This window comes from Myripristis murdjan, chromosome 16 (assembly GCF_902150065.1).
Source record: "Myripristis murdjan chromosome 16, fMyrMur1.1, whole genome shotgun sequence".
Lineage (NCBI taxonomy): Eukaryota > Metazoa > Chordata > Actinopteri > Holocentriformes > Holocentridae > Myripristis > Myripristis murdjan.
Window position 1 is genome coordinate 10,633,512 of NC_043995.1, and position 26,351 is coordinate 10,659,862.

General features: G+C 40.9%; 1 protein-coding gene across 1 annotated transcript in view; it reads right to left on the minus strand.

Annotated features, from left to right (window-relative positions):
• cdkal1 (CDK5 regulatory subunit associated protein 1-like 1) overlaps window positions 1–26,351 on the minus strand; it is a 318,909-nt gene that overhangs the window by 222,112 nt on the left and 70,446 nt on the right. Inside the window, exon 5 of the mRNA XM_030072443.1 lies at window positions 3,701–3,797. Within this exon, the coding sequence (XP_029928303.1) occupies window positions 3,701–3,797 (97 nt within the window). The remainder of the gene's footprint in view (window positions 1–3,700; window positions 3,798–26,351) is intronic.

The window sequence follows — 26,351 nt, forward strand, 5'->3', positions numbered from 1 at the left end:
TCACTGTCATTCTGTGTTTGATTGTAACTACCAGGGAGACACAGGGGGAGTGCGTGTACATACATCTGCCTCCGCCTGCTTGTGAGCGTGTGTGTGTGTGTGTGTCTGTTCACGTGCACATGCATCCATCCATCTGTATGTGTGTGTGTGTGTGTGTGTGTGTGTGTGTGTACAACTTTGTGCATATAAATGCATAATCCAATCTACTTATGACAATGGAAAGGGCCTGCAGTGGTAAACTCACCAGCTGTTTCTGCGTAGCCCTGAAGGCTATTACATATATAAGCCTGTTTATCTGAATGTAATTATATTATACATACATGCCACTTGATTTGAATGTAATTATGTTACAGGCTGGCACGTTTATTTAAATGCAATTACATTATTTATGGTAAAGGATATTTAATGTAACATTTGAGGTCCCCCTGTTATTTTAAAGACTGGGGCAGTAATCAACGTAGGATATTGGACTGTTTTGATTCATCCCTGTTTTCAACTGGGGAGGGTGTTTTATATGCAAGCAAATAGAGTCTGAATTATGTGAAATTACCATCAAAGTTTCATGTGATTTATTAGGCACAGCTTTGCTCTCTTTGAGCATGGAGTGAATAGCAATATGCAAGCATATTTGTTACAACTATTCTAACTTTAGCCTTGGAACACACGCACTAATGCAGGGATTATTGCACTCTTCTACGCACAGAATTAATATTTAACTAGTATGTCAGGCACAAATATGTTTGCATAACGCACTGTTCAACTGAGGAATAGTTAATGAGTTTATTTATTTATTTACTTAATTGTTTACTTTTTTATTTATTATTTTATTATCCGTTTTCAGGACCATTTTACAGGGTCAAACTGTAGGCTACATTATCAAAACATATTTTCTCACCTCAAAACAAACTATTATAACAGACATTTCTAAATATCTCTGCAACCCTTGATAAACTCCTGAAAAGTGACAAGGAGGTAACGTAACATTCATAAAATGAGGAAAATCTCTCATTACAAATACATCTAATTTCATTAGACATGCTTTTTACTGTTAAAATGTTGTTTTCTTATACAATCACCTGCGCTCCTCCAGTGATTAACCAGGTAAAATAGGATTAATACAGAAATCTTTTTTTTTTTTTTATATATATCACAGCCTGTTATTCAGTCTGTGCATACCTACACCAGAGAGTTGCTACCAGGGATATCTTAATTTAAGTCAGTGCAGCCAAACTGGCCAAAAACCAAAATCCTTGGTTTGAGTGAGACTGCAGGGCACCGCGGGCAGGTGTCTTTTAAATCCCCTTAAAAGAGCCAGCAATTTTCTCACTTGAGCTGCTTCTGTTTGTCTCTGCGACTCCCCAATGTTGGCTAGATTTGCCTATTAGGTACAACATGATTTGTGTTTCCTATCTGTGTTCCAGGTTCTCCGCGACCCTCTCCTCTCTCACCGTGACACCTGAAGACAGCCAAAACTCAGTGTGACAGTGAAAGGAGAAGAAGAGGCTCAGACTGCATCAAAGGGAACATACATCAGCATGCAAGTCCATGAGGTTTTCATAGCATTCACTTGTCCCTCCCTCTCTCCTTGTCTATTGATCAGACCAACCTCGCCATAGGGATCAATGCACCACAACTGTATACCCTGGATTGGTGTTCAGGTCTAACTCTCTCTATCATCCACAACACAAAGCATATAATGGATTTTCAGTGGTTTAGCCCCTGGTCATGGGCAGGCATTTCTTGCATGTGGAAGACAGTAGCATGATACTTTTTCAAAACATCAGGTGTTATTTCCCCATGTTACACCGCATCCACACAGGACACCATGCGACACACAACGCGAGTGAACGGCTGAACAACACAAAAAAAAATCTATACAAGCCATTACTTTCAATGGGTTTGTCTAGACTGACAACCAACAGAACGAGTGTTGTTGTTCTGGGCTCAAATATCGCTTGTGTTGCTAGAACGTACCGCCAAGGTCTCGCCTTTCAACTGCTCCAACTGGTGGTCCCAACTCAAGTTGGAAAGAGTCCTTCACGAACAGGTACCAAATTCTTTTCAAAGTGTCAAGGTCACAGGGCAAAGATATCAATTAAAAAAAAATGTCTCACGATTCACAATTTAAAATCCCAACTTCTCAATTCTGTATTTTACAGGACAATTGGCAACGCTATATCCTACTTGAGGGATACCCAGTGTGCTCCCTGGTTCTGATTCAGGCTTTGATTGCATCCTCATGGAATCTTCTGGATCGTATCAACACAGGTGTGCAACGCAACATCGCCCCATATCACTCGCAGATGTGTGGATAAGGTGTTTAGATGCAAGACTTTGGCTGTTATTTATTTACATGTTGGCCAATGGAAGACTGGGAACAGATAAAAATAAAAGCACTGCACAGTGGAGTAATACATTGCTGCCCAGCTGCTAGAAATTCTTTTTAAAGAATGTGATTACATCTGCTAGTGTGAGTTCATGATTTCATTATTAAAAATTTCTACAGATATTATAATAAAAGTTATTAAACACGGTCATTCTTCGGCTCTGCAAGTGACATGTTGGTCATGTTGATCAGACAATGGTGACTTAGTTCATGGCAGTAGGTTTACAGTAGAAAACCAGCTATGGCGTTCTTCAGGAAAAGCATGGTAAAGATACTGCAGTAACATAGTAGATCAAAAGTGGTTAATCCATCATACACCCCATGGTACCAAAAACACATATTTACTACAGTATCCTCAGCAGTTTGGAGAGAGACGTTTGTTCATATGCTGAGCCTGCATTTATTTTGTAGAAAAGACTTATAACATACAGCATGTAACTTGCTGAGGAGCTACAGCAGCCTAGAAATTGTGTTCAGGCAGCAAGCCCAAGCAGAAAAAGTGAAGGAGGCTTTTAATAATAAGACTGATTTACTAAAGTATTGCATAGTTAAGTAAAGCTGACCCAGCTTCAATGTTATATCATGTGTTCGCTGGACAGAAAAGCAAGCATGGAATTTGTATAATTTAGTTGAATTTACTCTTATGTGAACATCTTTGCACTGCTACAAACCTAGTATTATTTAGCCCCATTACCAATGAAATAGGCTTGCAAACATGGCAACATTACAAAACTCACTTATCTGCTCAAACAGGCCCTACCACCCCTTCAGTCACTTACACAGACTACCAGCAGGACTGTCAGGCTCGTACTCCCACTGCGGAGATACGACTGTTTGCCTGATATCAGAGTTAGCATGGGTTATCTGACTGTGTGATCAACCTGGGATGAGTGACTGGTCTTCTCCCACGCTGTCACTCTCACCTCCTCAAGCTCTCCAGCACCTTTCCAACACTCACTATGCTAAGCTGTTCTATCCTATGCCAGTGCATGCTCCTGTTTTCTCTTGGTGAGACTCCTTAGTTCTCTTCTCCTGCCCTCGCTCATCATATATTCCCCCCTCGTCTCTGCTCCCCGCCTCTGTTCATCTTAGTGGTCTTGGTCTCATCTCACAGGGAGGGCTATTGATCCAGCGAGCTGCAGGGAGGCTTGAATAGAACAGTCCCAGCAGGGTGGCGGCCAGGTGAATGACAGGTCAAACTGTCTATATCTGTGTGCCTGTCTGTGTGTCAGACTCTCCAGTGAACCTACTGGGCTAACAGATGAACTGGACACACACACACACACACACACACACACAGACACACGAACATACCCCGATGATGCTGAGTCCTTTGAGGTAGTCCATGCGTGGCTGGGCCTGGGGAACACAGCCAGCTACCACTACCTTCTTCTGCTGTTCCTGGGCTCTCCTACACAAACACACACAGAAAAACACACAAGCACAAATTAATAGTAGGTCTCACATGAGGCATTTGTACACCAGATGATGTTTTTCCACTGATATTTTTTTTTTTTTTTTTTTTTTTTTTTTTTGTGGAGTTGAACTGAGCTGCGTTGATTTGCATTTCCATGACCAGTTTAAGCGTGCCAAGTGGTGCCGCCCCACACTGAGCTGTTTTTAAGATAGACCATCTCCAGAGCAGGACTAAGGTGAGCAGGACCTGCCCTCAAGCAGGCTGCAGAGATTTCAGTGGTCTTTGTCATCACGCATTCATTCAGAAAGACATTTAACAGCTCTGAAACAGAGCTTAAGCCTCTATAACAACACTTGAACTGTAGTTAACATGTAGTTGACAACCTAACCATGTTAGAAATTAACAACACATTTTTTTTCCAGTAAATATCTTAGTTATGCGAATATTGTTCATGTCAAGCAGCCATTTCGAGTTGATTTTGATGATTTTATCAAAATAAAAAATAAAACATTTCTGTGGGACTCAAGACAAGTGAGAAAAAACTAGTCAACACAAAAACAGGCAACCAGAGGGGCTTCACCGTTAGTTAAAGACACACCTTTAAGCAGGTAGACCTGTTGTAATAGAAACACAAATCCCAGCGTGCTGGGCTGACATGCCGACTCAAACCAAGTAGAGCCAGGCCAGCACATATTTATGGAAAAAGGCTATTTTGTTTTGGGACATTTGGGAGCAAAAAAAACAAACAAACAAACAAACAAAAAAAAAAAAAATATTATTAGAATTATCATTATTATTATTATTATTAGTAGTAGTAGTAGTAGTAGCAACAGTAGTATTTTATTTGTATAGCACTTTTCAAGTGAGATAGACAATCACATTAGGATATATAAAACAAAGATAGCGTGGTACATGGTACACGCTCTTTACCAGTGAGCCACCAGTGCACCCCAAAATAAGCTTTAAAAAAATTTGGCTGCTCCAGTATGCTTCACCTATTCACCTTCACCTATTAGTCCTGGTGAGGAGCTGGTTTCTTTTTATACATGTGAATATTATACAGAAGAAGATTTGACGTTAAGTGAGTGCAAGTGAATTGCTGTCTTAAAACTTCAAGCCAGCCTTGAATCTGTGTAGCTGTGGACTGATTACTTTATGACAAAGAACTTAGAGTCCTTGCTGCATGACCATCTGTTACGCTAAAGCGCATGAAATTGAAAGTGAAACTTTTCAATAAAACGTTTCAATAAAGTTGACACATTCCATTGGCAACTGTTAAATGCCAAAACAGGAACTAGCTTTCAAAATGAAAGCCATTCTGAGGCTATTCTGAGGCTACAGCAACCGCTAGTTACTTCAAGCTCTATTTTTCAGAAGTCATTTAAGGAGATATAAAGGCTTGATATAATAGCTTGACACATGGCTTGTCCCCCACTGCAAACAAAATAAAGACAGGAAAAAATAAATAAATAAAATAAAATAAAATAAAGACTGTAATCCCTTGGCCTTCACTGGCACCTGTTTTGCTATTTTGTCATTTATCATCAGCAGAATTCCTCTCTCAAAGAATTCCTTTGTTAAGATTTTCTTGCCTTGTGCTGACATTCCATGACAGAGTAATCTTTTCAAAGCATATTTATTCTTAACTCTTCTGAAAACATTAAGGAGCAGCCACTTCTATTATATTTCCTCTATGCTCTGATTCATCTTACTCTGCAGTGGTCTGCTATGTTGTGACAAGCTCAACAGGTCAGGTGATAAAGCCATACTAAATACATACAAACACTGCAGTTAGGTGAATACAAGAGAACTGATGGTTAGTCAGTGCAGCTCTTGAACTGTTAGTGTGTTAGCATTAACAAAGATGTTTTGTACAGACCACATTAAAATTTAGAGTACAGCTTTTTTTGATCAAACATAGTCGCATGACCATTGATGCCCAAAATGATTTAAAAAAATGGACAAGCCAAATATGATTGGAGGGCGTCCAACATGTGGTTACTTGTTAAGACTTCAGGAAAATCAGATTTGTTTCTCAAATCGGATCTTTAAGACAGACTGTCTGTACTGTTATTTGCAAGTGATCAGGTCGAATTTGCGTGTCAAGACATCACCAACGTATCTGCATGGACTGCTGTGGTGACATCGTAGGCGTCAGTAACTAAAGACGCTGATGATGTGGTTTTCCAACGCAGAAGCATGAGAAACGTACAGAGGCTTCCTTCTAAAGTGCAAGCAGACAGTGAATTTCAGCGTCTGTCTGGAGACCTTTGTAGTCTGTGTTGTCCTCCATGCCGCTCTGCTACTAGCAGCATGGATTCCGCTCAGCCGCTCTGATGCACGTCCGTCCATGTAGATTTGACGCCATCGTTGTGTCCCGCGTTGCAGGTGAAGTAAAAGACCATTTCAGATCTTATTTGAGTGACTAGAACATTCGGACTGAGACGCATCTGTACAAATCTGATTGGAATCTCATTTCAAACCACTTACAAATGTGATTTGGATCCAACTCAGAAAAAAATCACATTTGATGTGTTTTTTTTTTTTTTTTACTGTCCTAATCAATATATCATAATAAAGAATAATAAAGAAATTGAATCTAGATAAAACCTGGATATGCCAAAAAATGGATTTGGGCCAGCAGTCTGAGCAACGCCTGAAGCAGACCTGGAAACCAGCAGCTCTTCATCTATTGATAACAGAGAACTGGACCTGTACTTTACACAACTTATTACCAGAGGCTACGAAGCACTAAGAATTCAATTTTTAAGATTTGAATCAACAGAGGCGTGAGGATAACCCAATTAAAAAACTGTAATAACTCATTTTATTATTACTATTTTTAATTCTAGAGAGTCTTAAAGAGTCGTGACACACTGCAGTACAGTCCGTATGGTCACAGAAGGTTGTTTCTGTGCTGAAACGCAATCAATTTTCTGTAATTGGCTGTTATTGTCATTATTTTCTTACTCTCTTTAATGATGTATTTTGTTGCTGTAAATCACATTGCATTTGATTGTGGGAAATGTGCTGTAAAAATAAAGTTTGGTTTGTGTGGGTGTGTGTGCGTGTGTGCGTGTGTGTGTGTGTGCCTCTGTGTCACCTCCGGTTAGTGGTAGTCAGATTTGAGACGCTTGGTCTGTCTGACAAGAGCTTTTGGAAGCGCTGCCCAGACTCCACTATGAATCTTTAATAATGAAACCTCCTGACAGCTGGAGCGAGGGAGGCGGGAAGGGAGGGAGGGAGAGATGGAAGACAGGAGGGGGGGTGCATGTGAGGGAGGAACGGAGGGAGGAGGACAAGAGAGGAGGAGCACTGCAAGTAGATGCAAACTGTCAGATGTGTGTTTTTTATATTCTTTATATATATTTCTCAGACTGCTTATATTCGTGGGGGGAAAACAAAGGGAAGGGAGAGTGATGGAGGTACAGTACGGCAGCAGGGAAGGGTTACCGTGCGAGGACGACTGGAGAAATAAAAGCAGACAAACAACCCAATTCAAAGCCAGCTGCATGAATCAGTCACGGAGGGAGGGAGGGAAGGAGAGTGGGGGAGAGAAGAGTGAAGGGAAGAGAAATGAAACTATAAATAAGTGTTTTTTTTATAATTATTATTGTTATTATTGAGAGCCTGTGTCTACTATTCTAGCAACAGCTGTGGATAAATCAATAACTCTCTTTCTCTTCTGCTCTGTGTATGTCTCTGTCACTCTCTCTCTCCCCCGTTTTTATCTGCATCTCACTCTTTCTGGTACACAACCATTCAACAGATAGCATTTTAGATGCCAAAGAAATGCAAAAGAAGGTGATGCCTCATCATAAAAAAAGTGTTTTATTTGTACATGCAAATAGAAAAAAATCGTGCATATGATTTTCCTCATGCTCATCTTTTATTGATCTTCATGAATACACAATATTTGTTGCGTGTGTGATGGTAAAATGCCGGCCTTCTCCAATTATTGTAAGAGGCGAAATAATGCCCGCGCCACTCTAACGGCCAATGTGTTTATTTTGGTGTAAATGGGCCAAAACTAAAAAACAGAGAATGGGACTGAGGGAGAGAAGGGAGGGAAGCAGTAGGCTCTCAGGGTGAAGTGTTATTGAAATAATAGATGAGACAGAAAGGTAGAGAGAGAGAGAGAGAGAGAGAGAGAGAGAGAGAGAGGGAGAGAGAGAGAGACCGACTTGTACAGACAGCAGCTCCTTCCGAAGGACCTACACTATCATCACACACACACACACACATTCACACACACGCATGCACACGCACGAACGCAGTGAGGGTGCGTCTGCATAATTCACAGTGTCTCCTGCCAAAATGCGCCAAACACGTCTTTAATGTGCTCCTCATTCCCCGCCCACAGACACACAGCCATAGCTGACACGGCGAGTGAGGCGACAGCGCCTGAGCCGTCGCCTCGGCGCCCCAGGGGGAACGGGCCAATCACGTCGCGCAAAGCTGCTGGATGGGATGAGATGGGATGGGATTATGTGATGCGGTCGGCGCGGCGATAGTTTTGAGCCCGACCGAGCACTCGCTGCCAGTGACCCGGACCAGAGCAGATGTCCCCGGAGATCAGAGGACGAGGTGTGTGTGTGTGTATGTGTGTGTGTGTGTGTGTGTGTGTGTGTGTGTGAATGTGTTTCCTTGGCTTGGCACCTCACCCTACATGTCTACAGCCCCCTGTCATGTCTGTGTTACTGCTGTTCATAGCCCCAAGTCCACACACACATACACACATGCTCCAAACATACATACACACATACACATACATACACACATACACACACACACCCACGCACACAGATGACCAAGATGGCCGGGGCAGTACTATACACACTGGTCTATGCATAGATGTATGACCTCTGTGGGATGTATGTACGGCAGGGAGAGCTGTGCTGTACATACTGGTTTTTAACAGCTGAATGGACACAGTGATTCAGTCAAATTAAACTCGACTTAACGTCCAACTGAATTGATCAGGTTGACTGGAAGAAGTCCCTTAATATAAATATGACGTTAAAATGACTGTGGGCACAGGATGGACCACAGGGCATGACCTATATAGGGACTCAACTTCAACTTTTTCACTGCAAAACTTCAAGTGAAAGAAAGATCCTCTATTTGTAGATCATTGTGATTTCTTCTTGTATCGTTCATTACGATGGACACCAAAGAGGTGCAGTGACATCATCAAAGAAACAAGCATTTTTTTCCACATGCCGCCAGACAGTTTAAATGCCTTTTGCCAGGTGAAACATCAGCTCCTATGAGTCTCACATGCCAAAACAAAGCTATGATCCTCAATTAACTCATTCTTACAAGCTACCATTCTGGGTATTTAGCTTTATTTTCTCTCTCACTTTCTTTTTTTTTTTTTTTTTCAGTTTACTTTTCATGAGTGTAAGTGGTGTTCTGATGTGTATGTGGCCTGCATGCACAATGCTTTCCTCTCTGTCATGAATGCATGAGTACTTTGTTTTTCATTGTTGAAACCATCCTAAAAATTAAGGGTCGGACAAAATATAAAAATATCAATATACTGCAGCAGGAGCTCTATCTCATCGCTTGTTTTTGTCATCTGACTTTCTGCAAAGTTATTAAGATAGTTTTACCCGAATATGTACTTATTACCCCAGGGTATCAGCATGCCACTCCTGTCACTCCTCTGCTTCTTTGCACATGCTATGCAGTGGAGACCTATGCATTTTTGAGTATTCATGTGTACAGACACATTTTCGCTCCCATGTGGGTGAATTTCTTTCCAAAAAACAGGGAAATAAAGTTGTGTTTTCAAAAATATCGATATCCGTGTGGACGTGGCCTAAGTGAAGAACATGCTGATTACTGATTTGAAAAGGAATACCAATTTTGTCCTTTCAAGCTGCATAGATTTCAGCGCCAGAAAAAACATTTGAGACATGAAAACTCGCCGTGGGACCTCTTCTAATGAAAACACAAATATTCATGTCATGTCGGGAAACGCAACAAACAGCCGTGAGTGTGTCTGTGTGTGTATATGTCTGTGTCTGTGTGTGTTTCCTGTTGATGACTCTCATTCCCTGCTGTTACACACCCTCAGCTCCATACAGAAAGCTGCATGGGGGGGTAGAGGGTGAGCTCATTATGCACACAAACACACACACACTCACACAGAGCCAGCCATATGCTCCTTAACAAATGTGTTGCTTAAAGGATGAGGTCATACTGTCCAGAGTTCACGGGAGAAAAAAAAAAGGTTGTGTAACCAGGATGTGCATATTTACATACTGATACACATTCTGTGTGCCGTCTCAGTGAGTTAAAGTACTGGCAGATTTCAGTGACCCATAGTGCACCATGCTGTTAGGAAAATGTGTTAAAATGCCCACTGTCTGACTTGACTGAATTATATCCTCTGTATTCGTATTCTACTCTCACTTTAACCAGTTTGAAAAACAGAAAAATGTATCAAACAGTATCGCCTGATTCAGAGGATATTCTGAGGACAGCTGACTACAGTTCAACCCATCTTTTTCCTTGTTCCCCCCTCCCCCCTCATTTCTCATCTTTCCTCCTTCCCCCTGGCCTTGCTCCTCAGTCACCTCTCATCCTCTTTCCTCTGCCCTCCGACGGTTTTTCTGGCTGAGTTGATGGTGAGCCAGCCAATCACCACACTCCTGACCCCTCTGCATTAGCATAAGCTGCAAGGAGCAAGGTTAAGTACCCATCAAGCCTCAGCAATTAAGATATGATGCCCTGAGTGTGTGTGTGCATGCGTGCATGTGTGTGTGTGTGTGTGAGAGAGAGAGAGAGAGAGAGAGTGACACAGAAAGAGAGAGAGAGAGAGAGAGATTAATATGTTTAATCTTTCACCACCCACTTCTCTAGAAAGAGTAATGTGTTAAAGAAAACAGGACATGAATGAGTCCAAGAAAAACATTTTGTTATTTATGCTATGAGAAGTTGTCTCTTGGTCACCGTCCCGATTCCAGTTCCACAATGGATCTAGCAACATTCTATTTATTATTTTGTAATTTGTTTTTGAGTCAGTAAGTCTGGATAGGTATGTTTTCTTGTGGTGTTTCCTCAAAATTATTTTCATTTGTTTCCTGGTTTCCTGGCACACATGCGGCCCTGAGTGACAAACCAGGCTGAATGAATGCAGAAGAAACACAGTTTGTTAACTCTGATGCGGTGCAAGCCTCTCCTCTGTGACTAACTGTGGCACACTGGCAAAGTTTACTAAAACAACTGTCAAAAAACAAACAAAATAAATAAAACAACAGCTAACTCGGGGCCTGCAGAGCCTCTGGGATGTGAGTGAAGACAGACTCAACTAAATGAAAGCTGTCAATGTACAACGCCTGGAGCCTCTGGAGGAGAATGAGGCAGAAAGGAGGAAGAGAGGGAGACGTACGACGGTGATTGACAGAAAACTGTCAAAAGAACATCTTTATAAACAGGTAAGGAGGGGGCGAGAAGAGGGAGGAGGGTGGTGAGAGTAAAAAAGGAGAAACAGGAAGAGACAAAAAAAAACAGCAAATACATGAGGATGATAAGAGACAGTGAGCCAAGCTCTTCAAGTCCCATCCAATGTCATGAACAATACACCACTTCTAGTTTTCCAGTAATCTCTTACTTCTTTGAGGACATTTTACTGTACACTGAAAACTAACACTGTTCCCACTACTAAAAACCACAATATTGAAGCTCACTACTACTGGCTGCTTTGAAAAAGGTCTAATACCTAAAAACTACAGTATATCCCACCCTCAAAATCACTTATTACTTTAGTTTCAACAAGCCAAAGAATAACAAGAGCACTGTTTTTGAAAGTAATGGAAATTGCAGTCACCAATTTTGGAGGTGAGATGCAAAAGTAACATCATAATTAACAAATTAGTGCCCCTTGGGAGTCACCTATTGATGTTACTTCTAAAATGGCTAATGTGTAATACATTTCTTTTTTGAGTAACAGGCTGACACTGTGAGAACAGCATCAGCCAGAAAGTAACGCTGCGGCTATGTGTTCTTCACCGATAAACAAGGCAGCTTGTCTCGCGTTATATAAAAGGACTGGACTTCTGCTCAAGGTGAACACACACTACGCAAAGTGAGCTGTCAGTGTTATACATCCCAGCATGTTGGGTGTCTAGAGAGAAAACTAAGAAGATGGGGAAGGACAGAGGAAAAGACAGTGATAGAAAGTCAAATATCAAGAGCACATCTCTGCTGACAGCGAGCGGAGAGGAGGAGTGGAATATTTCAGGGGAAAAGGAGAAACAGGGAGAGTGGGAGCTGGGGGGGAGGGTGGGGGATCAGTGAAGGAAAGCAGGCTTCTTCATCACCAGGTGAGCAGAGGAGGCAGAGGAAGGACGACCACAGGAGCAGGGAGAGGACTGATTGAGGGATGAGAGAGGGTTTGGGAGGTAAAGCTGCAGAAATCCCCAAGGGATCTCTCACTCACTCACTATCACACACACATACACACACACACACACCTCTCCACACACTCTGTGCTGGCTGTATTTCCTGCCCATATAGAAAAATTGCGATGTAGAGTGTGTGACAGTGTGCAGGGATGAGAGAAGGGAATACTAAGAAGGAGAAAGAGATGGGGATGGGGGGCTCCTGCCAGGGTCTGGCAGGTAGAGTGACAGTAGCTACACATCTCTGGTTTGATAACTGATTTGCTAGATCATAGCCCCGCCCCCTCAGAGAGGTGGCATCCACCTAATTAAGGATGGCAGTTAGATTCAAAACTTTTTTGTTTTGTTTTGTTGTTGTTCTTTCCACATGTGGGTTTCACCATTTTTTCCCAATTAAGCCATGTCCAATTCCCAGCATGCACCACAGTCCCAGACTACCACATGTTACCTCTGTTAGATGTGGAGGCACTAGCCGCTTCTTTTTTACCTGACAGTGAGGAGGTTCAGTGGGACAGGGTAACACATGCAGAGGTTCACACTACTACCCCTCACCTCCACGCCAATTAAACTCATAGTGACACTCGGTCAAACTGGAGGCATTTCTGCCAGGAAGCAATCTCACATGTTTGTTGTGGTGGGTGATTTTACCTCTGAGCTACACCCCTGAGTCACAACAGCCTGACCCCATTTTGATAAGGAACACAAAAGCGAAAGCGAGACAAAAAGGTAAAAACAAAGTATCGAACAAAAATGTATAAATCTTTTAATGATAAAAAACAAGTAATATAAAGCATTACACAATGTTTTTCGCAGTAATCTGTGAAAAATTCAAAACAGACAGAACTGACAGTAAAAAGTAATGAAAGCACAGTGGAAAAAGCCAAAAGCAAAATAAAAGCAAACTATAAAAGAGAGGTCAAAAACAATCAATAAAAGATAATGACATAAAAGCAGGTCTATAAAAGTGAGTTGTAGGAAGTGATGTTACAGACAGTATAGACTTGGTCTGGCTAAGCACCTCAGACAGGCTGAGAGGCCCGCTCACCTTTTGTTTTCAATCTAGACTCTTAAAGGCTCTGACAGTAACACAACGATGGCGATCAATCTGGTTTGCCCCAGCCAAAACCACACCCTAAAAGCAAAGCCTTCTTCTGTTGTCAGTTTCCAACATTAACACTAGCATGGTTAATAAAGGCATTTGGGTTAGATCGGTTTTTACAGGATACAGGCAATCTGTTAGCCAATCAATGCACCTATAACACGGCTAGTTTACGGCTAGTTCACATGGCCTCCGGGGTTATCGGAGATGGGATGTAGCCCAATCGTCAACATGGGCCTAGTAAAGACAACCCTGGAAATGCAAGGCTTTCATGTTATGGCCTTTAAAAAAAATTGCAGCGCTGACACCTGCGCAATGCGCTGAAATGGATGACATCTGTCTTGTAAAAATGAGTTGAACATGTGATAAATATTGCATTACTATAAATGAGTTGTATTCACCGCTTGAATGGTTTATAATGGAGAAAACGCTTATAAAAAAGGAAGGAAAAAAAGCAGGAGCACTGGAACAGGTACACACAAATATAAAGACACACTTAAGCACAGGGAATTGCATTACAGATGAGAGAGGGGGGAGAGATGGAGGGAGCAAAGCTGAATCCAGAGGACTGTTTTCTACAGAAAAGACTGATGTGGGACAAAACAATGTAGTTAAATACTTTAACTTCTTTTTGTATACAGGTATTGCTATTTCTTATTTCTTTTAGGCAAATAGATTAAAGTATTTCTATAGGGACATGAAAAAAAAATCTTGTCTTGATGTTAATTTCCTGCTGTGTCATTTGAATTTCCCCACCAAGTGATCAGTAAAGGTAAATCTATCTATCAGTATTTGTGTAACTAAGAGGCTGTTCCCACCTGGTATTAACAACAATCCTGAGAAATCTGAATACAGGTGGACAGCTGTCAGTACACACCTGCCATTAACATGTGCCTCCAAACGTGTCTTGCCTGCCCACTTGTGTTCAGATCTGACTTTCCCGCTCTAGATGCAAATAAAAATGTATCATTTCAAAGAGAGAGACCATAAATTGAAATTCCCACTTTGCTAGTCCTCCTTCCATGCAAAACAAAAAATAAAACATCATTTAACAGGCAGTAGGTATATAACAAAATTGGATATTTGTGCTCACTCAAAACAGCTGCATATTGTCAATACATATTTTAGAGATCCCACAAAATTTCTTGCATCATGTTTTTAGGGGATCACTCAGGACGTATTGAGGACACATTGCTGCTGTTTTCACCTGTACTTAGAGGTGTCATCTTGTATTCAGATTTCTCAGAACGGATGTTAACACCAGGTGAGAACAGCCTCTAAAAGATTTGCTGATTCCTTCACCTTTAGTGTCTGCTCAGGTCACTTGGAACCTCATTGGAGGTAGTTTGAAAAACAGTATGCAGCACCAGATACTATACCAAACTTCTTCTTAATGGAGAACCCCAAAAGTTGGGCAGAGCTGAGGAGAGTAGAGCTGATAACATTTAATGGAAAAGGGGTCTATGGCAGAGAGCCGAGAGCCCGAGGCTATTGTGTAGAGATAACTGCTGAGTATAGACTTTAGGACTAGTACACACAAATGCAAACACATACACACACACACACATACACACACACACACATATAAACAAAGGAAAACAACAACTACTGTCAAATATCTACATGAAAGTGAATGTTATTCATGAGTCAGTTTGTTTTTTTTTTTGTTTTTTTTTCCCCCCACTGTTTTCCAAAAATGTCACCATCGAGTCCTGGTGTACATGTACAACGCAAAGATGAGAAAAAAGAACAGCACAAATTAAGCGCAAGCTTCTCCATTTCCTTCACTTCAGTGTAATACAATTACAGCTGTATATATGCTATCCTTATATGGCTACGTTATGAGAAATATGGGGATGTGAGCTGCAAAATGAATTGTCTGAGGAAAATTCATTTTTCATTTATTTATTTATCTTCATTTAAATTTTATTTCATTTTCAACCTTGATTTCATTTCATCTATAACAACAACTACTTCTATTTATGAGGCTGAAATTTTGCCATGGAGGTCAAGTCTTTGTGAGGTTGTGTGTGTGTGTGTGTGTGTGTGAATGCATGCACGAGTGGATGCATGTGCGTACCTTGTCGCGGCAATTGCAAATTCGCGCTTGTTCTAAGTTTCAAAGTTTTTTATGTTGAAAGGTCATATCTTCATCACTCATTGGGCTCAGCTCTCATAGATTACTTTGGCTCTCAATGTGTGTATTAGATGGTGATCGTAGAAATGTCAACTATTTGCAAAATCAAGCCCATGTTGAAAAAAAGGAATAATGGTTTATCTACATGAGTAAAATATACACACAGCGCTGGTTCAAAGACAGCTGTGTGTTAGTGTGACAGCTTTAGCCTCAGACTCAGGTCAGAGAGCACACACACACAGGCATTATTCATTCAGAGCCACTCCCCACTACGCCTGGCTGCAAATGAATCTAAAAATTTATGTACAAGTGAGCATGTGTGTATGCATACAGTGTGTGCACATCTGCCTGTGTGTGTGTAGTGTGTGTCTGCGTGTCTGACTTTATGGGTGCAATTATTTTGATCCAGGAGTAGAGACAAGTGGGAAATCCTTGCTTTGTAGACAGAGGTGAAAGGACACTCTTGGTTGAATGAATCTGCACAAAAACAATCCTGATTGGTTTCAAGGTCATGAATTATTACATACAAGGGCTTGGACCAGTGGAACAGCACATGCTCAGTGACCTGGACCACCTCAGCAATCAGGTCCACCTCTTTTGCTGGCAATTTCAACCTAACACAACAAAATATTATTAAATCAAGTAGACAGTGCCAACTATCAAATATTACAGTACTGTTTTTTAACTTCCAAATGCTCAAAAGCCTTTTCCCTTTTAGAAAAAAATAAAACACATGAAACCCCTACTATCCTGCAGGTATTTAAAAACTCCCAAATCACAGTTTTGATGACCTAGAAATGGATTAAACAAAAACTGTTTGTAGGTAAGAACTGAAATGCAATGATATTTTAACTAAACAGAGAAACTAGACAGGGACTTTTTTTTAACAGTTCATTTTCAGGACAAGTGAAATCAAGTCAAAATTTTATACAGTGCAAAAGCAATGAAGGATGGTCCCTGATCAGAAGACTTGAGAGACCATGAAGAGATTTATGGGAAAGATTATCCAGGGCTTAAAGGGAAAAACAAAAATTGAAAATCAACTCTATAAAAGACAAGAGGCAAGTGAAGGGAAGCCAGGTCACTCCTCTTGGAATCAGCTGACAAAAGCTGCCAGGCTTTGTATGAGCTTGAGCAATGTCAGAGAGACTGACAAGACATAATCTTTGGAATAATTGTAATCTGGTAAAAACAAGATTTCATGATTGCAGTTGCTTAGCTGTACATAAAACCTCTACAAAATGTCAAAAACAGCACTATGTTTTTGACATAGAACTTGACAAAAAAAAAAGGGGACAAGTGGCCAAGAGCTTGATGCTGATGTTGATGGAGCGAAAGAGGCCAAGTAAAGCAACTTCAAAACCATTCTCTTTCAGCGCTGCATTTTGTAGAGATTGTATTTGAGATTTTTTGAAGCTTTGATCATTTCGCAGTAACAAAGAAATACAGCTGCATGTCATCTGCATAGCAATGAAAAGCAATATTTTATCTCTGAATAATTTGGAGAAACAGGAGCATTTTTATTGCAGAGGGTAGGGTCCATAGCTCCCTGAGGCACCCCACAGGGAACAAGCAGTAAGGAGAAAGCCCCTATCGAAGCTGGGAGCAAAACAAGTTTAGAACTTTGTCAGAAACTCCAATTTTAGGTGTCAATCAAAATACAATGATCCACCCTGTCAATAGCACCCAATGATACTGAATTCGACTCAGTGCTGTGGAACTAAACCTAGACTGGATTTGTTTCAAAGATGCTGTGTCCCATAACAGTGAACAGCAGTAGGTGGGGAAGAACAGCCTTCTTGAGATTTTTACACAATAGTCAAGGTTGGGTGTCTTAAGGAGGGTTTAGAGTGAACCACCTCCAAGGACACAGCACCTCCAATGCAAGATAAGTCGCTGGAATAAGGTATATAAGGTAGCTATGAATAAGGTGTCAACAGAGGCAGATATCTTCACACATACTTTTAATAGAGAGAGGCAGTAGACATTTTGGACAGTGGTAGCATGGAAAGGCAAAATGAAACAGTGAGATGCTACCAGACAAAATCTGAAATGAAACGCAAATAGTGTGTGTATGCATGCCTTTGCACACATTTTTTCCATGTTTGCATCTATGCCTCTGTGGCATCCACTGAGTGTTTGTTTATGTGTTTCTTTGCATACCGATGTATGCTTATGCATGTGTATGCGCATTTTGTGTGCCTATGTTTATCCGAGGGTGCACTGAGTTATTTGTGCTATATCAGCGCGCATGTGAGAGCAGATATGTGAGTACATGTACGTGTGTTAGGGGACTATGCAGACTATGGGAGTCTCATTAGAGGGCGAGATAGTCTAAGCATCTATTCAGCCTGTTAATTTCCCTGGCTGATGTCTTCTCCCCCATGCAGCCTGAAGTGGCTCCATGGTGGCTCATCAGTCCCTCTAAAAGGCCTCCTCATTTAACCACAGCGCCTTATTTATTTTAAATAGCTTTCCTTTAAAAGCCCGGGATGCAGCATGCACAAAGCCAACTGTCTGATTAAATTGCTATTCAGGACACCCCCCCTCCCCTTGCTTACTTGCTGAAAATTAATTTATGGAATGTTAAAAAAAAAAAAATGTTTTTTTTTTTTCCTCCACCCGCACTTTTCTCGTCTGAGTCGACAGCAATTAAAAAGGACGGTTCAAGGCTAGGTTCATTACATTAAAAGAGAGGAGAAAGAGAGAAGGGGAGGTTGAAAAAAGCCTTTAAAGAAGGAGGAGGTGATTTTAAAAAACATTCAGCTTGTTAGAGGGTTGGTGAATATTTTTCTAGTGGAGGATAAATAGAGCTGCCTGAGCCTCTTTTATTGCACCCCCCCACCCCCACCCCCACCCAAAGATCTTGTTCATTAAAAGACTCAAGTCATCTACAGCATGCATTTAGTTTCTGTTATATCTGAGCCCTAATGTCAAATTCACATTATATTTACATGTTACATCGACATTTATGGACATGAACATGTATTTTAAGGCTGGACTTGAATAGATTTGAGTCCAGGCCACACTGAGACAGAGCATCAAATGCACTCAGTAAAGACAGAAAACAACTGTAAGGATATGATTGTTATATCTGGAGCAACAAAGTTAAAGGGAAAAGTCAGCTGAATTGCACAGCAGCACTGAATGTGCAACAAATCAGCATGTTAGCAAACCGGCTAAGCAGGTGTCTTAGCAGTCTGTAGGAGAGGTGTTATGCCAGGGCAATGCATTGTGACTAAAACAACTAAACTTGTACAACTTGTGTACAAATGTCTCCAATTCATGCAGGAGTCAGGGCTCAAACTAAAACTCTGAGCAGGTGGTGACTGGCCAAGTGTGTCGCAAAACTGTTTAAATGGTGGATATCTAATCTTGGAATAAACAATTCATACACAGACTAGTTTGGTACTGAAGGTAGTTGTTTTTCCTCAGTCATCATATAGGCCCATTTGCAGAAAAACTCAACAGGCTTTCCTTTTTACATAAATGATTGTACCCCTCGGTTAGACTTATCCAGATCCCGCTAATTAGCCCCATCCCCCAATCAGAGAGACAGGAGGTTTCTTTACATTTCATAGCTTGAAAACCTATTAAACTGCTATGAAACAGTGTTCAGTTATTAAATGCTTCATCATCTTTTTTTAATCATCTGCAGTCTCCCCTTAAAGGCTGGCATTATCTGACTTTTTTTTTTTTTCTTTTTCTTTTTAAAGCTAATCAAGGCCCAGTCGGATGCTGGCTGAATATTTTATGTTAAGAGAGACAGTAAATGTTGTGCTGGAGAGGAGAATAAACTTGAAATGGTTTAGCTTCATAATAAACAGCTGTAACATAGTCTCTGGCTAATTTGGTGTTTTTCATGTCTGCGTCCTAATAAAGGGTATGGTAGCAGAGAGCTCATGCTGTGAAAATAAACAGAGAAAGGACACAATTAACAGAGGGAGAGAGGGAAAACAGAGACAGTATCATTTGGAGTCCTTAGCCAGCAGCTGCAGACACAAACCAGACCTTTTTTTTTTTTTTTTTTTTTTTTTTTTTACTCCACTGAGCAGAGGAAGCTTGGCTCCAGCTGGGATTTTTACCAAGGTGAAATGTCACCCTCAAACAAAAGTCACCTATGGATTTGCACTGGGTGTACAAAACCTGAGGGGGAGCAGGTTTTGTACACCCGATACCTGGGTGAATTCAAGCCATAATTCTTTCAAAAAATTTATCTTATTCGATCCAAAACAGTCATAGAGAACCGTGCAGGGGATGAACATGTGCTTTTCTGTTTTAGGGAAATTGAACATAGTGAGAAAAAAATAGAACTGAACTGCTGTTCAAGGTCTTAGTAATGGTATAAACAAATGTGATTTTAAGGTGGATATTCCCTTGTAAGAGACATGAAGAAATGACTTCCAAAATGACCAATAAAGCACAAAAATACCTGTGTGTCTTCAAATCTTGCCACCCTTAACACACTAATACATGCTTATATATAACAGTGATTATTTTCATTGCAGCATGCAAGTTACCCCATTTCATTAACATATACTGATATTTTTCACAAGTCTGACGCAGTAGCACGGTGAAGACCATCAGTTACAGGAATGGGAAACCAAAATATGTCAAAATATGTCAAATATGTCAAATATGTCATATGATTCGATTTTACAATTCAGCCATTTTTTGCATTGCTTCAAAATGTAAATTTGAATTATCTGATTCATTGCACAGTTCTATAGCACAGCATGCCAAGGATTATTTTTCCAATGTAATCTGATGTTTTATCAGAAGGGGCAAGGTCTAGCAAAGCACTTCCATCTAACACAGACCTTTGGCTAGAAACATGGCATCAGACGGAGACTTTCTCACATCAACTCTACTAAAACAAGCCTCCAAAGTGGAAGCTTTTAGCAAGTGTGCTCTACTGAAATGTTATATAAAAACATTTGACATTATATTGTAGCATTGATAAGAGCCGTAGCTATTTCTGTTCCAACAAGCAAGACATCTTCGCTTTGCTGAACAGTTGGTTGGTCTCATCAGGGTCCAGACAATGTTGTTACCCCACAAGAGGAACTAAAGCCCACGCAGCCCTGCTGGACTGCATTACTGTAGAAAATGCAGCTCCTAAAAATTTATTTTATTACAGTTATTGACTTTTAGGACCTCTCAGATCTTGGCAGATGATTAAGATAGTACTCAAGAATAATACTAAATAAGAAATTCCAGGTTTTTGACTGGATTTTGTATCCCTTTAACCAATGCAGTTCTCAAGTTTGAGTGTGATTTTGTATTGACATTGACAGAATGCACTTAAAAAAATAAGTTTACAATAAATTAGCCTGCATGGCAAAAAGGCAATGCACTCTGGCATGCTATGTTACACACACACATTGACCTATAGTGATATGTAGACAGCCAGGCAATGTATAGTAGCCTATATGCCACATGTGGCCAGACTGCTCACAGCTACAATCCCTCCCTCCACATCTAGCTGTCTTTCTGTCTGTTTGCAGCGCCTTATAGGTTAAGAACTGCCCCGGGTGTACAAAGGCACTGACCCACCGACCTCATGTCTTACAGAGGTTGGCATGTATGCGTTTTGTGTGTGTGTGTGTGTGTGCGTGTGTGCATCCTCCTGTGCACATATATGTACCTATAGCCAAGTCGTAGGCCCTGGGCTTGTGTCACTCCCAATACTGCTTGGTGAAATTGCTTCCCTGCTCTGGTTTGCTGCGCCCTGTCCATCTGTCATCTCAGTAAAATTAGAAACAAGTTCTCCTGAATGAAGTGCATGATGCTAAAACTCACACACGATGACAACATCTTCAAGGCATTTATACGCTGGCACCCACACAGATACAGAAGATAGATATAGATACACAAAGACACTGTTGCGCATGTACGCACGCACACACACATGAAGATACAAACACACGCGCAAGTTGTGATGGTTCATTCTGGGGTCAAACTGTCACATTTGGCCTCATCCTCAATTTAACAATCATCTGGATTCTGAATCTGGGGAATACGGATTGTCACTACAAGTTACGTTCCCCCTCCTCACAGCATTCTCCTTTTCATTTCCCTCTTTCTCCCCTTCTTCCATCTCTTTCTTAAGTATGTCTACCCCTCAACCCTTCATTCTCTCTTCTCCTTGTGTTCTTCCCCCCGTCTTTGCTGTGTGCGTGTGTCTAAAATTTCCCCTCCAGGTACGAGCATAAGGCTATCAAAGGTCAGAAGTTCCTAGCTGTCAGCTTGCATGAGTTCATGTATATCAAGCACATGTCTCCATACTTTAATGTATAGAAGATGCTGGATGTGACACGGACCGAGTGAGAGAGAGAGAAAGGGTATCAGTATCTTCATCACTCTATCAGTGTTATGTGTCACTGCAAAACTTCCTCACATTATTCTGCTGTCACTCGTCGCCCTCAAGGTGTATGGAAAATGAACACAGATTCAGAGAGAGAGAGAGAGAGAGAGAGAGGAGGAGGAGGAGAGAGGGAGAGAGAGAGATGCCATCTTGTATAACTTGCAGCCAGTGTAAAGTCTCTCAGTAGCTGTAATTTCCAGGTCAGTGGCTGTTTAGCTAACACCAGCTCAATAGGCCTGTGGGATTGTCAACCGAAACAACAAAGCTGCAACTCAATACGGAAAATGCCAAGGCTAACAGGTGCTCCTACAGGAAACGCGCACACACAAACACACGCACACACACTTGCCTCTCCCCTAACATTACGCTTTCTTTCTCTTCCAGTCGAGCTATACAAATAGACACATGGGTGTGTAAAGGCAGCTTGTTGAAACAGAATTTAAAAGTTTTCTGCTCTATGTGGGTCGATATGTGAATGTGACCGTGTGTGTACGATGAATGTGAATTCATGTAACGCGTGCAAGTATGCCCAGGTACACTGCGCACACAGTGTGCTTGTCTGTTAGTGAACAGATCCAGCCTGATAATATCTCATGTCAGTGGGCTGGTTCAGTGTCAGCTCCCACTGCGTGTAACTAAAGACACCAGCTAGGACAACAGCAGCTGGTAAGCTGGCTCTCACACACATATGCACACACACACACACACACACACACACACACACACACAAACACCTGCCACCTGAGTCATTCAGTCTCCAGGCTCTCTCAATTCACACACCTGCCACCAGAGTCACTGAGTCAGTGTATGCTATGGCCTCCATTATCTGAAAGACAGAGTGTGTCAAAGTAATCCAAACATGAAAGAAAGGCTGTAACCGGGCAACAGAGCTACAGCCAGCAGACCCACAGACGAAAAAAAAAAAATGCTTTGGCAATGCCGTTTGTAACTTTTGTGCCAATAAAGCACTTTACCTGAATTGAAAAGGAAAGGGAGAGGCTTGCAAGGGCAGGTGCTGTGTGTTTGTCAGTCCAGGTAAACAGAGGGTCGGTGCAGTGCTATCCATATGCCATCTGTCAGACCGGCTCCATCTCACACTGACATTTCCCTACATCCAGTAACTCCTTCACTGACGCTGTCAAACCAGAAAGAGCTCGAGCCTCGGATTCACTAATACACAGACGTCCATGCTGCCCTCACAGCTTCATGCTCCACTGGTTTGAAAGAGATCACAAGCCGTTCATTCGGATGTTTTGATGGACAGATATGAATTAGCGCCCCTAGTGGCCTTCGGCTCTGCTGACTGGCGGGACGATGGATATGTCAGATTTTTTTCCCAAACTCTGTTGTAAAAGAGTGTCAAAACAGTCAGAAGTGAGACAGAGCGCTGATTCATGTGACAGCAAATTCTAAACAAAAACCCTCCCCAATGTACAGTATATCACGAGAATTTAGCATACAGATTGATGGTGATGGTTACATTTTCTTTTGCTACTTTAAATTTTCAGTAATGAAAAGTTATTAATAAAACATTTCTTGCTTGAATGAATGGTGTCTTCCTTCTATTTCCTGATATAAACAGTAAACATTTCTCAAGGAGATCGATCAGTTCCGGTAAAACGAAAAACTCCCATCACAGCAGGCATGCACTTTTCTGGAGGCAGACATTATTTTGCAGATAAGGCAACACTAAAACATCGCAAAAAAAGTTTCAAACACAGTTTTACAGTCACCCAATTTCAAGTTTAACTCAAAGATTCAACCAGTGCAAAGTTCTCACCCGCCAAACCCAGCCAAACTCTGCCATTCACTCCATTTCCCAATGGTCCATTTCCCTAGGTGAGTTGAAGGCCCAGCATGAATAGCTGAAGATGAAGGCAGAACCACAAGAGTGGGAGTCTGTTTTAGACCTCGGAAATCCTCAGATTAGGAGTTGTCCTGCACATCCAGTACAAGGTCTTAACCTTTTTGTGATTGTAATACTTTTATCCCATATCTATTTTTATTATTTTTATATATATATATACAGTATTTTATCAAGGGAAATTAGACTGACCATGCTTACCATGCACTGCCTTATTATATTTGATCCAAACGATGTGTGTTTGGGAGGCACTGAGCATACGACTGGATAACAGATTTGACGAATATGAATTTTTTTTAAACTGAACTTTTGATGGTGTTTTGCTGTTGTAAAATTGTGAAATTACAGACATTTTTTTTCATTGGATCAGAGATGGCATTTATAGATGTTTTTAGAAAATGGGTTGACCGAAGCCTTGTTATGAGTTAAATTTTCGTCATTGGAGGTTGAGGGCAGCACACAGTGAGTACTTGTTATGGGTGAAGTTTTCCTGTAAGGAAGACATTCGGAATTGGCTTTGCAAAGTAAAATGTACAAACTAGCTATAATTTAACCAGGTGGAATCAGAGTTCATTCAACTAAGACTGTGCTGATTGTAGGACACATTCTAATGTCCATGAAAGCCATTTATTGTGAAATCGCATCGCTGTGCAGCTGGCTCAAACAAAAAGTGTATCTACCCTGTCATACCTTAAAATCAGAAAAGCCACAAAAATAACTTCAAGAAACACAAGTCACCTCAGTTTACAAATTTAAATATTAAGTTTCTAGTTTAGCCTTGAAAGAATTGCAAAAATGAATGAATAAATAAATAAATAGAAAAATGAATAAATTAAAATAAATAAAAGTTTGTTATCCATCAATCACCGGAATTGAAGAAAACCTCTAATTTATGCATTGTATTTTATTTTTATTAAAAGTCTGAACAGATTTCAAAGCCTCCTTTCTGGTTATAAATTAACAGACAGACTCATGGTTCAGTTAAAAAAAATCAGATTTATGAGGTTTTCAGACAATAACTGCTATGAAGTAATTCAAAGGCCTGTGTCTTATTTCACTTCAGCTCAGCATGTGCGCCCGCTCTCAGACGACTGACTAGGGGGTAATCTTTACCCTATAAACCATCAATCACACACACACACACACACACACACACACACACACACACACACACACACACACACACACACACACACACACACACACACACACACACACACACACTGTGCTACTGATCAGCAGTGGATACTAATGGCTCCAGCAATTAGTCTGGAGCCATTCCTCTCCCTCTCTCCATCTCTCTACAACTCTCGCTTTCATGAATAAACTGACACTGTATATATCTTTAAACATATATTATAGTATCCATTTCTTTATATTCTGTGATTTGCTCCACACGACTCTTTTTGTCATTCTCTCTTTAAGCCCCTTTTTTTTATCGTCTATCTCTTCTGTTCTCTCTCAGCTGTCTACCCCCTCATTTCCATCTCCCTCTGCATCTTTCCCTCTCTCTCTCTTCAACTGTAGTAATGGGAGTCCTAATGAGGTGCTAATGAGATTCGCAGTCTTCTGTTGGATCAGATTATAGTGAATTATGTATAAGACCTTCAAATCACGGCTTCAGAACTACACACGTGGCCTTTGTAGTGACATGACTCCGTTGTGTTTTTACAAACTCTGACAACACGTTGAAGGCTCTGATTTTGTTTTACAGACGCAGTTATGTGCACATTTCTTTTTTACACTAGCATTAGGTCCCATTTCAAAGCCTGAGTAGAGAACTTCACAGATCCTGAAAGGGATATTGAGTTATTGCACAAGTAAAGAATAGGCCATACGTAGCAGGAGAGAATCATCAACTACCTTTCCCCTCGGCATCACAATGTGTCGATCAACTGGACTGTAATTATACAGGAAAAAACACAAAGTCTAAATGAAATGTGGCTCCATTCCACATATAACAAACATGTAAACAGCAATATTCTTCAGAGTTCTTCAAGTTCAACCCTGCAGGTCCCATTGGTATGTTCTCCATTACAAATGCATGCTGCAAGGGCAAGCTTTGTTCAAACCCCCAGAACTTTATTTTAAATTCTATTGGCGACCCCAAGGTTTTCCAAAGATACCAAATATATCGTGCTGAATTTCAGGAAATGCATGTGTATGTGTATAAAATGATGCACAAGACATATAGATATTTTCCATTTGACGTAATTCTGCAGCCATAAAACAATGGCAGGTTTGAGTATTTCATTTGTGAGCGTGATATTGCCCCAATAAACAGAACATACAGAATATGTACGCAACAGTATTGTAAAATATGGGGGAAAAAAATATGATTTTTCTAACTTTGAAGCTACTTAAGTGAATATTTAAGGGGAAATCGGGGTTCAAGGGATTAAAATAAACCAGGAACCACACTCAAATCAAACAGGCAACAGGAAGGTTGTACAGTGACAAATGGATAGTGTGTGAGGAATAAGTGAACTGAAGGTCAGTTTTAAAGGAGGTAAATATTACAAAAGCAAGTGAAATGTCTGGCAAGGAAACCAAAAATTAAATTTGAATGTGAATACTGGAGGTGCATTTTAACGTCAGCTGTAAACAGAGGCCATAGTGGAAGTAGATTCTCAAGACCTTGGTTTTTCAGAGGCGAAAAGGCGATGTTAT